Raw genomic sequence first — 12,367 nt, 5'->3', positions numbered from 1 at the left:
TACTATTGTCATCTTTTTAAGCACCCGCTTTGCGTTCAACTCTACCATTCTATAAACTTATTCTTGGAATGGAAATAAAACACATGATTTTTTTCCTCCCTTTTGAAAAATCCTGAGTTATGTTAGAATTAGGAAACAGATTCCATAATTATTAATAAGGATAGATCACAGATTGGCTCCATTGTAAAGTTTATAAAATCAAATCCCATTTTAAAGCTTAGTAAGAAATGTGGCAATAGTAGCTCCTCCCACAGTGCCCTCAGCTTTCAGCCACTATTCAGTTTTGCCTGTGGTCTAACTATACCTTCAGCCACAGTGGCGGCAAATTAACAGCTACCATTTCCTGAAAGCTGACAGTGAACCGCATCTGGATGTGCTCTTGGCGGACATTATTGCTTTAATCATCACAAAGACCTCAGAGGTGAGTACAGTCATTTCCCCATTCTCCCAATGGGAAACTGAGGCATAGAGAGGGTAACTTGTCCAAGGCCATACAGCTAGTAGGCGGGGAGCAGGAGTCAAGCTTCTTCAGTGAGCATGCAAGAGAGAAGGGGAGAAGTCCTGTGGAGCAGTTGGAAAGGATTCAGGAGCTGGTGCCCAAGCTCATTCACCCTGGGCCAATCGCTCAATCTCTCTACAGAAGGAGTTGAACAACCTTGCCCACTGCCCACTCAGGATGGCTGAGAGGTCCAAATGAGATCACATACAGGAAAGGCCACGAAAACAGTAAAGCATTCTATAAGCACCATGTGCTATTGATAAAAGGACAGAAGACTAAATCACACACTCCTTAGGAGCACAACACTTCAATCATTCTGGCTTCAGTGGAAAGACCACATCCCCTCTCATCTCGACTTAATGCTTTCAATAAACAGCACAGGATTTTCTTGAGCAATCTTTTAAAGATGAAGGGCTCAGGTATGCTTGCTGGTACTTGAACTGGTCTTTGCAGGGAGTTTTAGTGTCTTACGACATTTAATACAGACATCCTGCCTGAGCTATTTATCCTGACTTGGGAAAGTAACCATTTCACTGTTACTATGAATTCTGTTCCAAAAAGAAAAAAAAGACTACTGTAATTTTACACCCTTAATCTATGCAATACAGGAATGAGAAAGAAAAGAAAAAAAAACCCAACGCACTACTTTCTCATGAATGAGGCACATGATATGTAGTAATTCACATTTTATTATTTTATCATTATGAATAGTAAAGTCCACAGTTCAGTCCTTAGACAACATTCAGGTAAATGTTTTACATATGAGATACCTGCTTGTAATGTGATGACATGATATATATATATATTTTTGAACCACTGTGATTAAATAGTCTATTAAAATGCCATTACACATTTAAAAACTGAACAATTACAACAATGCAATCTTCAAGCAATTAAAAACAAAGAATTGTTGAGCCAACGTGAGAGATCTGCTGAGTAATCTGGCCTTTCAAATAACGTCTAGTGGAAACCCTGTTTTCTCCTTCCATCTGAGGATCATTAAAAATAAAAAACAAACCTACACAAAACACCACCTGCTCTGAGTGAAAGTCAGGATTCAGCCACATGACTCAGGGACTCACTCCCCAGCGGTTGGTGGAGGCACTGTCACTCCAACATGTGCAGGAGCAGCGAGGGGTCCACCTCCACGGCCCGCAGCCCGTTGTGCAGGCTCTGGAAGGTGGCCTGCTTCCCGAAGCGCTGCCGCCAACGGACGAAGGCCTCCACCACCTGCGACTGCACGTTGTGGGGGTGGTTGGCCTTACAGCGGTAGATATCTGTCTGGGACAGTCCCAGAGACAGCACCACGGGCTCCCACTCAGGGCCCAGCTTCTGGGCCAGCCGGTTAATCTGCCGGTCTGATGGGGAGCTGTTGAGGATGTGCGAGGGGATTCCAGTCAATCTGTCACCTGAGGAGGAAAAAGACACCCGGGTGAAATGAGCAAGGCAACAAACACATCATTTGGGGGTAGAAATGAGAATCGTGGGGAGAAGAAGGCAATGCTTCCAAATGGCAGAGCCAATTGGCTCTCGTCTTCCTGGGGGCTGCTCTGTACAATGCCATGATTCAGGGCTTCAATACCGTTTAGTACCTACGAAAATATTTTTTACAGAAACTTTTTTTTTTTTTTTTTTGAGATGGAGTTTCACTCTGTCACCTAGGCTGGAGAGCAATGGCATGATATTGGCTCACTACAAACTCCGCCTCCTAAGTTCAAGTGATTCTCCTGTTTCAGCCTCCCGAGTAGCTGGGATTACAGGCACCTGCCACCATGCCCAGCTAATTTTTGTATTTTTAGCAGAGACGGGGTTTCACCATGTTGGCCAGGCTGGTCTTGAACTCCTGATCTCAGGTGATCCACCTGCCTTGGCCTCCCAAAGTGCTAGGATTACAGGCGAGAGCCATAGCACCCGGCCTATTACAGAAACTTTGTAAGCAAGAAAATAAAAACTAGAAATCCCACCAGAAAAACTCACTGATAATAACTGGTCTATTTCCTTTGATATATAAAACACATATGTAGGATTACCTTGTACATGCTGCTTCGTAACATGCTTTTTTCACTTATCTCCCTTTTACTCAAGGCCAGGCAAGGCATCTGGGGGAATTCAAGAATGGCTGCACAGACCCCAGCTCCTTCTGGCACTGTCTGTGGCCTTAGTGGTGGGGCCTGTTCCAAGGCTGGGAATGCCCCTCCCTGCAGGAAAGGCAGGTGCTAGAGGACAAAGGCTAAACCAAACAGCTACCCTCCCCAGTGAGGTTGAACTTGAAATATTACCGAGAGAAGGTGTAGCTGCTAACAGAAGCAGGAGCCAAGAGGGCTGCCGAGAACAAAATAAACCTAAGAGGCCATGGGGTAGCAGGAAGGGAGGAGAGTGGGGTTTGTTCGTAGCAGAGGCCTCAAGAGTGGAGTGACCGTCCTGGCAGAGCCCAGAAGAGGAACAGGAAATATGTGCTGAGAGGAGCAAGGAGGAAATCTGACCTTCCACTTCCTGAACTAGATTCCTATTTGCCTGAGGCCAGTCTGCTAAGAAGCATGACACTGAGTAAATGGTTATAAATGTGCCCAGCAAAACCAGTGAGCAGTGCCTTTGGTTATATAGAAGGAGCTCCTAAGTTCATTAGGGAAGGCCTTCCAGGGGAAGGAGGCTAAAGCTAAGCCCTGAACACTAGGAGGAGGAGCTGGGTGATGAAGGAGGAAGAGGGCATGGTGCATCTCCAGAAGAGAGAATTGCGTGTGCAAAGGCGAGGAGAATCCCAATGGAGGAAGTCAAAGGCACTAGCAGCAGCCAAGTGCAGAGATTGAGAGGGACTCCAAATATCCAAAGTCATTCGCTAGGTTCAGACATTTGACAGCACAGTACACTATACTCCCGTCTATCAGCATCACAGGGATTCAGGTCAGTCTACTTCACGCTCACCAGTCCACTACTGTGTTTTGATTTATGATTCAATAAGAAGGTAAAGGCACCTTATTACAAGAGCTGATGTTTTCCACAGCCCGTGCCTTTGGCCTCTGGGCAGTGGCCAATACCTTAGAGATGAGTTGCAAAAATATTGTCAAGGGCTCTTTCTGGTGTTTGTCAACACTACAATTTAAAAAACAAGGACTAAGAAGCAATTAGAATACTGATGACACTACTGATCAATAGTTGAGATTAACAGCAATGATTTCACGGTTTGTATAAAAACATAGGCTCATTTAAAAAAATTAAAGCGGCCGGGCGCGGTGGCTCACGCCTGTAATCCCAGCACTTTGGGAGGCCGAGGCGGGTGGATCACAAGGTCAGGAGATCGAGACCACGGTGAAACCCTGTCTCTACTAAAAATACAAAAAATTAGCCGGGCGCGGTAGTGGGCGCCTGTGGTCCCAGCTACTCAGGAGGCTGAGGCAGGAGAATGGCGTGAACCCGGGAGGCGAAGCTTGCAGTGAGCCGAGATCGCGCCACTGCACTCCAGCCTGAGGGACACAGCGAGATTCTCTCTCAAAAAAAAAAAAAAAAAAAAAAAAAAAAATTAAAGCAACAGAAAACAGCACAAAGAAGAAAAGAAATCATCCAATATCCCGCCATTGTGTTTACAGTTGGTGATCATCATTCTGGATATTTCTTTACACACATACCCTGGTAGAAGGCTAGATAGAGGGTAATGGGTTCATTTAAAATGATAATATATGAACTTTTCTTTCTAGTAAGAGCTATTTAATTTTGTTTGGATATAACAGAAGAAAAAGCAAAAGTGAAAGAAAATGACATTCTGACTGGCAGTTATAAGTTACATACTTGAAAACACACACATACACACAATTTAATGCACAGAAAAAAGTTATGAAAACTCAAGGGTTAACTGCATGTTTTTATAGTAATATTCTATAATTACTTTACATTTCCTCTCCATTTCCTCACACTTGATTTTTTTTTTTTTTTTGCTTATATAATTTGTATTTTGTCAGATGCCTAACAGTTACACATTTCTTTAACAATCATCCATGCCCCTTGTCCCACTGTTTAGTCCTAAGGTGGAATTATAATGGTTTGAATGCTCAGCAGTGTTTTGTTGTTGCTGCTATTGTTACTGTTTTTCATCTGTGGCTTTTCTACTCCTGGGTCTGTTCTTCTGATTTGAGTCATTTGGGTCAATTTCATCACAGGGTGTTTTTTTTTTTGTTTTTTTTTTGTTTTCCAGAAATGCTCATGATTGCAATAGTCCCTGACTTCTTTCAGGTCAAGGCGGCCTGCTTATTGCCTTCGCTGGAATAATAACTTAATATTTAGAGAAAAATTTTTATATTATTTTTATCTTTTTTATATTCATAATTTTATATTATATTATTTAAATAATTTTATTTCCCTTAAAAGTTTGTAGGCCTTGTTCTTACTTTCTGGTAGGGGTTGTTGAAAAATGTGGAGAATTCTGATACCAGCTTAGTCATCCAGTATTTTGTGTAACTTGCTTTTTCTGTCTGAGGTCTAAATACCGAAACTTTAGACCAGGGTGTATGTTATCCATTCTATATCTGCACTTCCAGGTATGTGGCATAACCTTCCAACCAAAGATTCAGTTGTATCTTCCTTTTGGGAAAATCTTCCTGGGTCACATGGTTGCATTCTTTTCTTGCTCCATATGCTGGATGGGTGTGCCTCTCCTCCATGGCTGCCATATTGTTCCTATTGCTTTAATCCCCTCCTTGGGATTATCTCACTCTTTGATTTTCAGCTATGTCTATCCTGTGTGTGTGTGTGTGTGTGTGTGTGTGTGTTCTGGTTTTAACGTTGTATTGTGTTTTTGTTCTTAATTTCTTTTCTTGGCTCTTTTAAAAATTCCATTCCACTTCACACTCATTAGGAGAGCTACTATCAAAAAAAACAAAAACAAAAACCAGGAAGTCCCAAATGTTGGCAAGGGTGTGGAGAAACTGGAACCCTTGTGCACTATTGGTGGGAATGGAAAATGGTGCAGCTGCTGTGGAAAACAGTATGGCAGTTCCTCAAACATTTAAAAATAGAATTAACGTATGATCCAGCAATCCCACTGCTGGGTATATACTCAAAAGAATTGAATGTAGGGACTCAAAGAGAAATTCTTACACCTACATTCACAGCAGCATTATTCACAATAGCCAAAAGGTGGAAGCAAACTAAGTATCCATCACTGGATGAATGGATATGCAAAATAGGGTATAGACATACAACAGAATATTATTCAGCCTTAAAAAGGATGGAAATTCTGACACATGCTCCAACATGGATGAATCTTGAAGACATTAAGCTAAGTAAAATCAGCCAGTCACAAAAGGACAAATACTTTCTGATTCTATTCATATGAGGTACTTGGAGTTGTCAAATTCAGACACAGAAAGTAGCATGCTGGTTGCCAGGGGCTGGGAGAGGGAGAAATGGGGAATTATTGTTTCATGGGTGCAGAATTTCAGTTCCGAAAGATGAAGACTTTTGGAGATTGGTTATAAAACAATGTGAAGGTACTTAACATGACTGAACTGTACATTTAAAAATGGTTACAATGGCAAATTGTATGTTATGTACATTTTACCACAGTTAAAAATAAAAATTAAAAAGAATCCCATTGTTGTTTTATCATAGCTACATCTTGAGTTTCTGTTTCTACTGAATCGATGCTGAGCCTTTCTATAGCATAAAATACTTGTGAGGTTGAGTTTTCTAGGACTGGGTTTTCTGATAGACCAGATTGGTTGTATGTTTATTTTGGCAAACTGTGTTCCTTTCTTTTCTTTTCTTTATTTAAAAAAATATATATATTTTTGGCCGGGCGCGGTGGCTCAAGCCTGTAATCCCAGAAGTTTGGGAGGCCGAGACGGGCGGATCACGAGGTCAGGAGATCGAGACCATCCTGGCTAACACGGTGAAACCCTGTCTCTACTAAAAAATACAAAAAACTAGCCGGGCGAGGTGGCGGGTGCCCGTAGTCCCAGCTACTCAGGAGGCTGAGACAGGAGAATGGCCCGAACCCGGGAGGCGGAGCTTGCAGTGAGCTGAGATCCGGCCACTGCACTCCAGCCTGGGCGACAGAGCGAGACTCCGTCTCAAAAAAAAAAAAAAAAAAAAAATATATATATATATATATATATTTAATAGAGACAGGGTCTCACTATGTTGCCCAGGCTGGTCTCAAACTCCTGGCCTCAAGTGATCCTCGTGCCCCAGCCTCCCAAAGTTTTGGGATTACCGGTGTGAACCACCGTGCCCAGCCAACAAACTGTGCTCCTCTCTTGCATTCCTCTGCTGCAGCATTTCACAGAGTAGTCATGACACTCACTGCCATCTTGTTCATACCGACAACGTGAGCATCTCTGTCCAGAACTGCTCTTTGCTCTCCTAGAGCAAGCTGATGTATCTTTTGACGTTCTCCTCACTTTATAGGGAACCAGTTGTCATTCTACCTCTGAGCTACAATTTTAGGTTGGCTGCTGCTTTCCATGAACATTTCTGCCATGGAGGAGAAGTAGGAGTCATGAGGCCTGTCTTTGGGAGCTCTATACTCTGTCCTCTTTTGGAGGGGAGTTAAATGTCTTAGACCAGGGCCTACTCTGCCTAACCGGGGCAGACTCACACCTATGGTCGCTTTCCTGTAACTCAACACAGAGACTAGGAGGTGGCCTCCCCTGGGTGCCTTCCTGACTCTGACTCTGCCAAGGGTTTTTTTTTTTTTTTTTTTTTTAACATTTATCATGTCTATCCACTCACCACCTCAACCAGCTGCTTCCCATATTGATCTATATTAGGAGGAACCCTCAGGAATTGGTCCTCTCACCTTCCTTTTCCAGCACTGCTTCTGAGGGGCCACAGTGAGGTGTTCCCTTCCTTGCCTGCCACTTTTCAAAGTGGCTGAAATACAGCTGTCATTGTTTTTTGTTTGTTTGTTTGCTGCAGGTGCATATGGGGGCTGGGTTTGATTTTGTTTCTAACTGCATTTTGGTTCTGTTGCTTGGGTGTTGGGAAGGGAGTCTGTGTTTCTGCTATACTCTGTCATCCTTCTCTCTCACTCTTGGCCAACAAGAATGCAACATATGCTTCCAGCCAATTCTTTGGAAGTAAGGACACAGTTTGCTCTGATTCTTCCACACTTTCAGGGTCACTTAGCCCTTGTAAATAGGGCCACATAACTGGGAGATGGCCAGCAGTCTGTGGACACAGGCTGGAGCAAAGATAATTGGCACATAAGCACCACCCCACCAAGCAGATCAAGCCATTCCAAATGGACATCTTTGCACATACAGAGAGGCAATCACAGCTGTTTGTGCTGTCTGACCTCTATCAGGGAAAGTATCCTTATGAGACCCGTTCAGTTCGTGAATTCTGCTGAACACAAGGGTACTTAAAAATGAAAGTCCCAAGGCTTTGGTGTCAACTCCCAAGGATATACTACATAAATTCAGGTGAAGCCATAAATTAATCCACTGTGACCATCTGGCTACTATTTCTCAAAGCTAGCATGCATGCCTCTAGCAGAGTGTAAGATGAACATTCTGTATTGCAATAGTCATCTATTTTAATATGACTTAAAAAAATCAATAGCATTTCAAACTCATGAAATGAAAAAGCAAGGATCACAATAAGTAAATTAAAAAGCAGATACAGAATGACAACTAAAAACTTAAAAGTCAGTTAAAAATAAATTTAAAGGGCCGGGCGCGGTGCCTCATGCCTGTAATCCCAGCACTTTGGGAAGCTGAGGCGGGTGGATCATTTGAGGTCAGGAGTTCGAGACCAGCCTGGCCAACATGGTGAAACCCCGTTTCTACTAACATACAAAAAAATTAGCCAGGTGTGGTGGTATGCGCCTGTAAGTCCAGCTACTCGGGAGGCTGTGGCAGGAGGACTGCTTGAACTTGGGAGACAGAAGTTGCAGTGAGCTGAGATCGCACCATTGCACTCCAGCCTGGGCAAGAGAGTGAGACTCCCTCTCAAATAAATAAATAAACTCCCTCTCAAATAAATAAATAAATAAATAAATAAAATAAAAATAAATTTAAAGAAAAGCATTAAATTAGGCTGGGCACGGTGGCTCACACCTGTAATCCCAGTACTTTGGGAGGCTGAGGCTGGCAGATCACTTGACCTCAGGAGTTCGAGACCAGCCTGGCATACATGCTGAAACTTCATCTCTGCTAAAAATACAAAAATTAGCTGGGCATGGTGGCAGGCACCTGTATTCCCAGCTACTTGGGAAGCTGAGGCAGGAGAATTGCTTGAACCTGGGAGGCGGAGGTTGCAGTGAACAAGATCGCACCACTGCACTCCAACCTGGGCAACAGAGCGAAACTGTCTCAAAAAAAAAAAAAAAAAAAAAAAAAGAATACAAAGACAAAAAAGAAAAAAAAGAAAAGCATTAAATCATTAAATTAGTGGTAGAAATGGTACCTAGATATTGCAAAAATTAAACAAGGGGACCCCAAATTACTGAAGCTTGGAAAGTGCATTATTTCTCCACAAGTGTGCCCTTAGCATTCTAGGCAGACAACGGGCTGTACAGGGCTTCTCCAGTACATGATGGGGCCATCAGCATCCCTGGCATCTACCTTCTAATTGCTAGCGATACCCTATACCACCACACACACATGTTCACATACCCTGGGGTGAGGCAGCACTACCTCTGGTTAAAACCACCAGACATTGTGGTATAACCTGGTTTAAAAAATCCTAAATGGGAATTTAACTCCTTTTAGACAGCCCTCATATAGGGCTGTATAAAATGTTCTCCCTTATACAGATCCTAAATTTTTCATGCAATCTTTTAATCCAATTCTCAGTGAAACTCGTCTGTTTCAAAACGAGCAATACACACTGACAACCCCATTTACTGCAATGAAGCCAAGATCCACTTAAAGGAAAATGGAAACCCCTCGCCCTGCTCTCCACCCCCATCCCTGCCCCGACTTAACTTATTCTCTCACCCCTCCATCCCTCATTTCTGTGGTCACTATGTGAATGAAAACGACACAGCATTCTCCCTCCTTCTCCAGCTATCTCCTCCTTCCTCACCCATGCCTATCAATCACTGTTCTGGCCTCAAAACTAAAAATCTCCTCTCTAATCCCTATTACATTTTGTGAAAGTTTCTCACATAATTTTTCCAGGTTCTGTATGTGACATTGCTGACTCCGAAGCTCCTTATGGGCAGAGACCAGGCCTTCTACTTCTGTGACCTCCTTCCCCTAGTCTTTAGCCCTTTGCCAAGCACAAAAGGAAACTCAACATATACCTTTCCAGGAGCTGATGATCATCTTATAGCAAAAGAGCCCTCCAAGTCAAGTTTCTGACTCACCATCTCCACCAGCTGTGTGTTTGACTTCATCTGTTCCAGAAAAAAAGCCATGTCTTCTAACGAATTTCTGTGCAGCAGTCCTTCCTACCTATTCCTTATTGCTTTCCCTGGAATAACTGGTTGGATGTGGGTTCTGTGAGTGAAGGACAGTCCACAGGCCCAGGGTCCTGTCTGGTCAACCTCCTGTTTTCACCTTGCATTCAATGATGTGATCATCTTACAGGTAATCTGAGAATAGGAACTCTCCAGGGTTCAAAAGCACAGTTCAGAAGCTGAAGACCAAGGACTAAAGAAGAGGCGCAGCAGACACACAAACAGCTGCTGGAAGAGTCAAAAAGGTTTTTTAACTATGAAATTCCTTTTTCAACTTCTGTTATTTTGTGATATGACAGGAGATGTTGTAAGAAGATATGGGTTTTTTGTTTTTTTTTTTATGACGGTGACTGGGTTGGTCATGGGGTAGCACTTCTACAAACTATATACATTCCTTTGGAGGGTCTGTCTGGTAATCTACCAGTCACCCCGGCTCACGGCTGCAGTGAGCCACTGTTAATGATGGAAGTGTCATATGCTACAGGTGTGCAGGACTAGAAAAAAAGCTGAGCTAAGAGACTGTCCTGTTCCAGTGCAGCTGCTTTTTAGAAGATAAGGCTAAATGCTTCTATGAGGACATTTGAGGTCTCTGCTCATGTGAAGTCCACTAATGTTCCATTGATCAAAGCAAGATATGTGGCCAAACTCAACACCAACAGGAAAGGGAATTAAATGTTTGCACGGGGTAGGAGGAATGAAAGTTTGCTCAACAATGAACTCTAAACACTCACAAGTGTTGGATATTGGTGCAGGAAAAACACAGAAACTTGAACAGACCAAAGAATGAAATACACTGAAATAGCAAACAAAGCCCTCCCTTGACAAAGAGCCCTAGGCCCAGATGGCTTTATAGGTAAGCTCCATCAAATGCTCATGGATCCTGTGGACCCTGGACAAGTTAAAGCGGGAAAAAGATAAAGCTCATGGAACACTTAATTTCCTATCATATGTAAGTTGTTCCAGACAATCAAAAAAGGACAAAAGCTGTCTGGCTGATTTTATGAGGATACTACAGTTTTTATTCCAAACAGGATAAGAATACAAGAAGAGAAAAATTATAGGCTTGTTTCAGTTACGATTTTAGAAGCAAAAATTATAAATAAAATATTAAGTAATTGAATCAAAAAATTTAAAGTAACATATCATGAACAAGTAGAATTTATCCTAGGTTTGCAATATATTTCAACATCATAAAATCTACCACTTAACTCAATATATCAATCCACCAAAGAGGAAACTCATTATTATCTTAATAGATGCAGAAAAAAATTTTGATAAAGTTTGACACAAAACTATAATTTGAAAAAATATATTTCTTTAAAAATTCAAAATATGGGAAACTTTCTTAATTTGGTAAAGATTATAACAGCATTTGATTTGGTGGAGAAACTTTAAATGTATTCTCTTTAAAAAGACAAGGATGCACACCATCACTATTACTGTGGAATATAGTATTAGACGTCCTGACCAGTGCTATAAAGAAAGAAAAGAAATTAGTTTTGGGAGGCCAAGGCGGGTGGATCACCTGAGGTCGGGAGTCTGAGACCAGCCTGACCAACATGGAGAAACCCCGTCTCTACTAAAAATACAAAATTAGCCAGGCGTGGTGGCACATGCCTGTAATCCCAGCTACTCGGGAGGCTGAGACAGGAGAATCACTTGGACCCAGGAGGCGGAGGTTGTCGTGAGCCGAGATTGAGCCATTGCACTCCAGCCTGGGCAATAAGAGTGAAACTTTGTCTCAAAAAAAGAAAAAAAAAAAAAAAAAGAAATTAGTTAAATTAGTTATAAATAATAAGCATTTCTAGGGAAGAGATAAAACTAACATTATGTTCAGAAAATACGACCTAATACATAGAAAAATATCAGGATTAGCAGATAATCTATTAGAATAAGAGGACTGAGCAAAATTGCCAGATACAAGATCAACTTAAAAACAAAAAACTACAAAGCAGCATTTCAATACTCTCATAATAATCAAATACAAAACACAATAAAAATACAATAAGCAATGAGAAGGATAAAGGATCTATGAAATTAATAAAGACTGTATAAGATCTTTATGGGGAAAATTTTAAGCCTTTATTAAAAGACATAAAGCAAGAGCTGACTAAAAGGAGAATTGCTGTCGTGCTAGGTGGGATGCCATTATTATAATATAAAGATGCTGATTCCTATAGTGACAATTAAAATTCCATAATGGGGAAAGAAGAGGCTTTCCCCAAACTGAGGGGAACTAGCTAATTACAGAGGAAAAGAAAACTGGCCTGGAACATCACACCATGAACAGGGGTGGATCCCATGGAGATAAAGTCCCAAAGGTAAAACTATAAAGTTCATGGAAAATAGGGCAGGAGTATCTTTATGGCCTGTGGTCAGAAGCGGTTTTTAAAATTAATCTCCCAAAGGTAAATTTTTTATGTCAAAATTAAAGATTTCTGCTCAACGAAGGAGGCATGATCCAAGCTGAT

At 41.8% G+C, this 12,367-nt stretch overlaps 1 protein-coding gene across 10 annotated transcripts in view; it reads right to left on the bottom strand.

Moving 5' to 3' along the window:
* Window positions 1-1,170: 1,170 nt before the first annotated feature.
* The window catches only part of CRADD (CASP2 and RIPK1 domain containing adaptor with death domain), a 179,556-nt gene continuing 168,359 nt past the window's right edge, over window positions 1,171-12,367 (bottom strand). For 8 of the 10 annotated variants that reach the window (XR_003720451.2, XR_003720453.2, XR_003720454.2 and 5 more), the window contains one exon: window positions 1,171-1,908. Coding sequence is in view for 6 of the 10 variants with exons in the window: in XM_077952836.1 (XP_077808962.1) it covers window positions 1,607-1,908 (302 nt within the window). In the remaining 4 variants the exon portion in view is untranslated. 10 annotated transcript variants of the gene reach the window in all.

Source organism: Macaca mulatta, chromosome 11 (assembly GCF_049350105.2).
Source record: "Macaca mulatta isolate MMU2019108-1 chromosome 11, T2T-MMU8v2.0, whole genome shotgun sequence".
Taxonomy (NCBI): domain Eukaryota; kingdom Metazoa; phylum Chordata; class Mammalia; order Primates; family Cercopithecidae; genus Macaca; species Macaca mulatta.
This window is presented reverse-complemented; position numbering and strand designations above follow the sequence as displayed.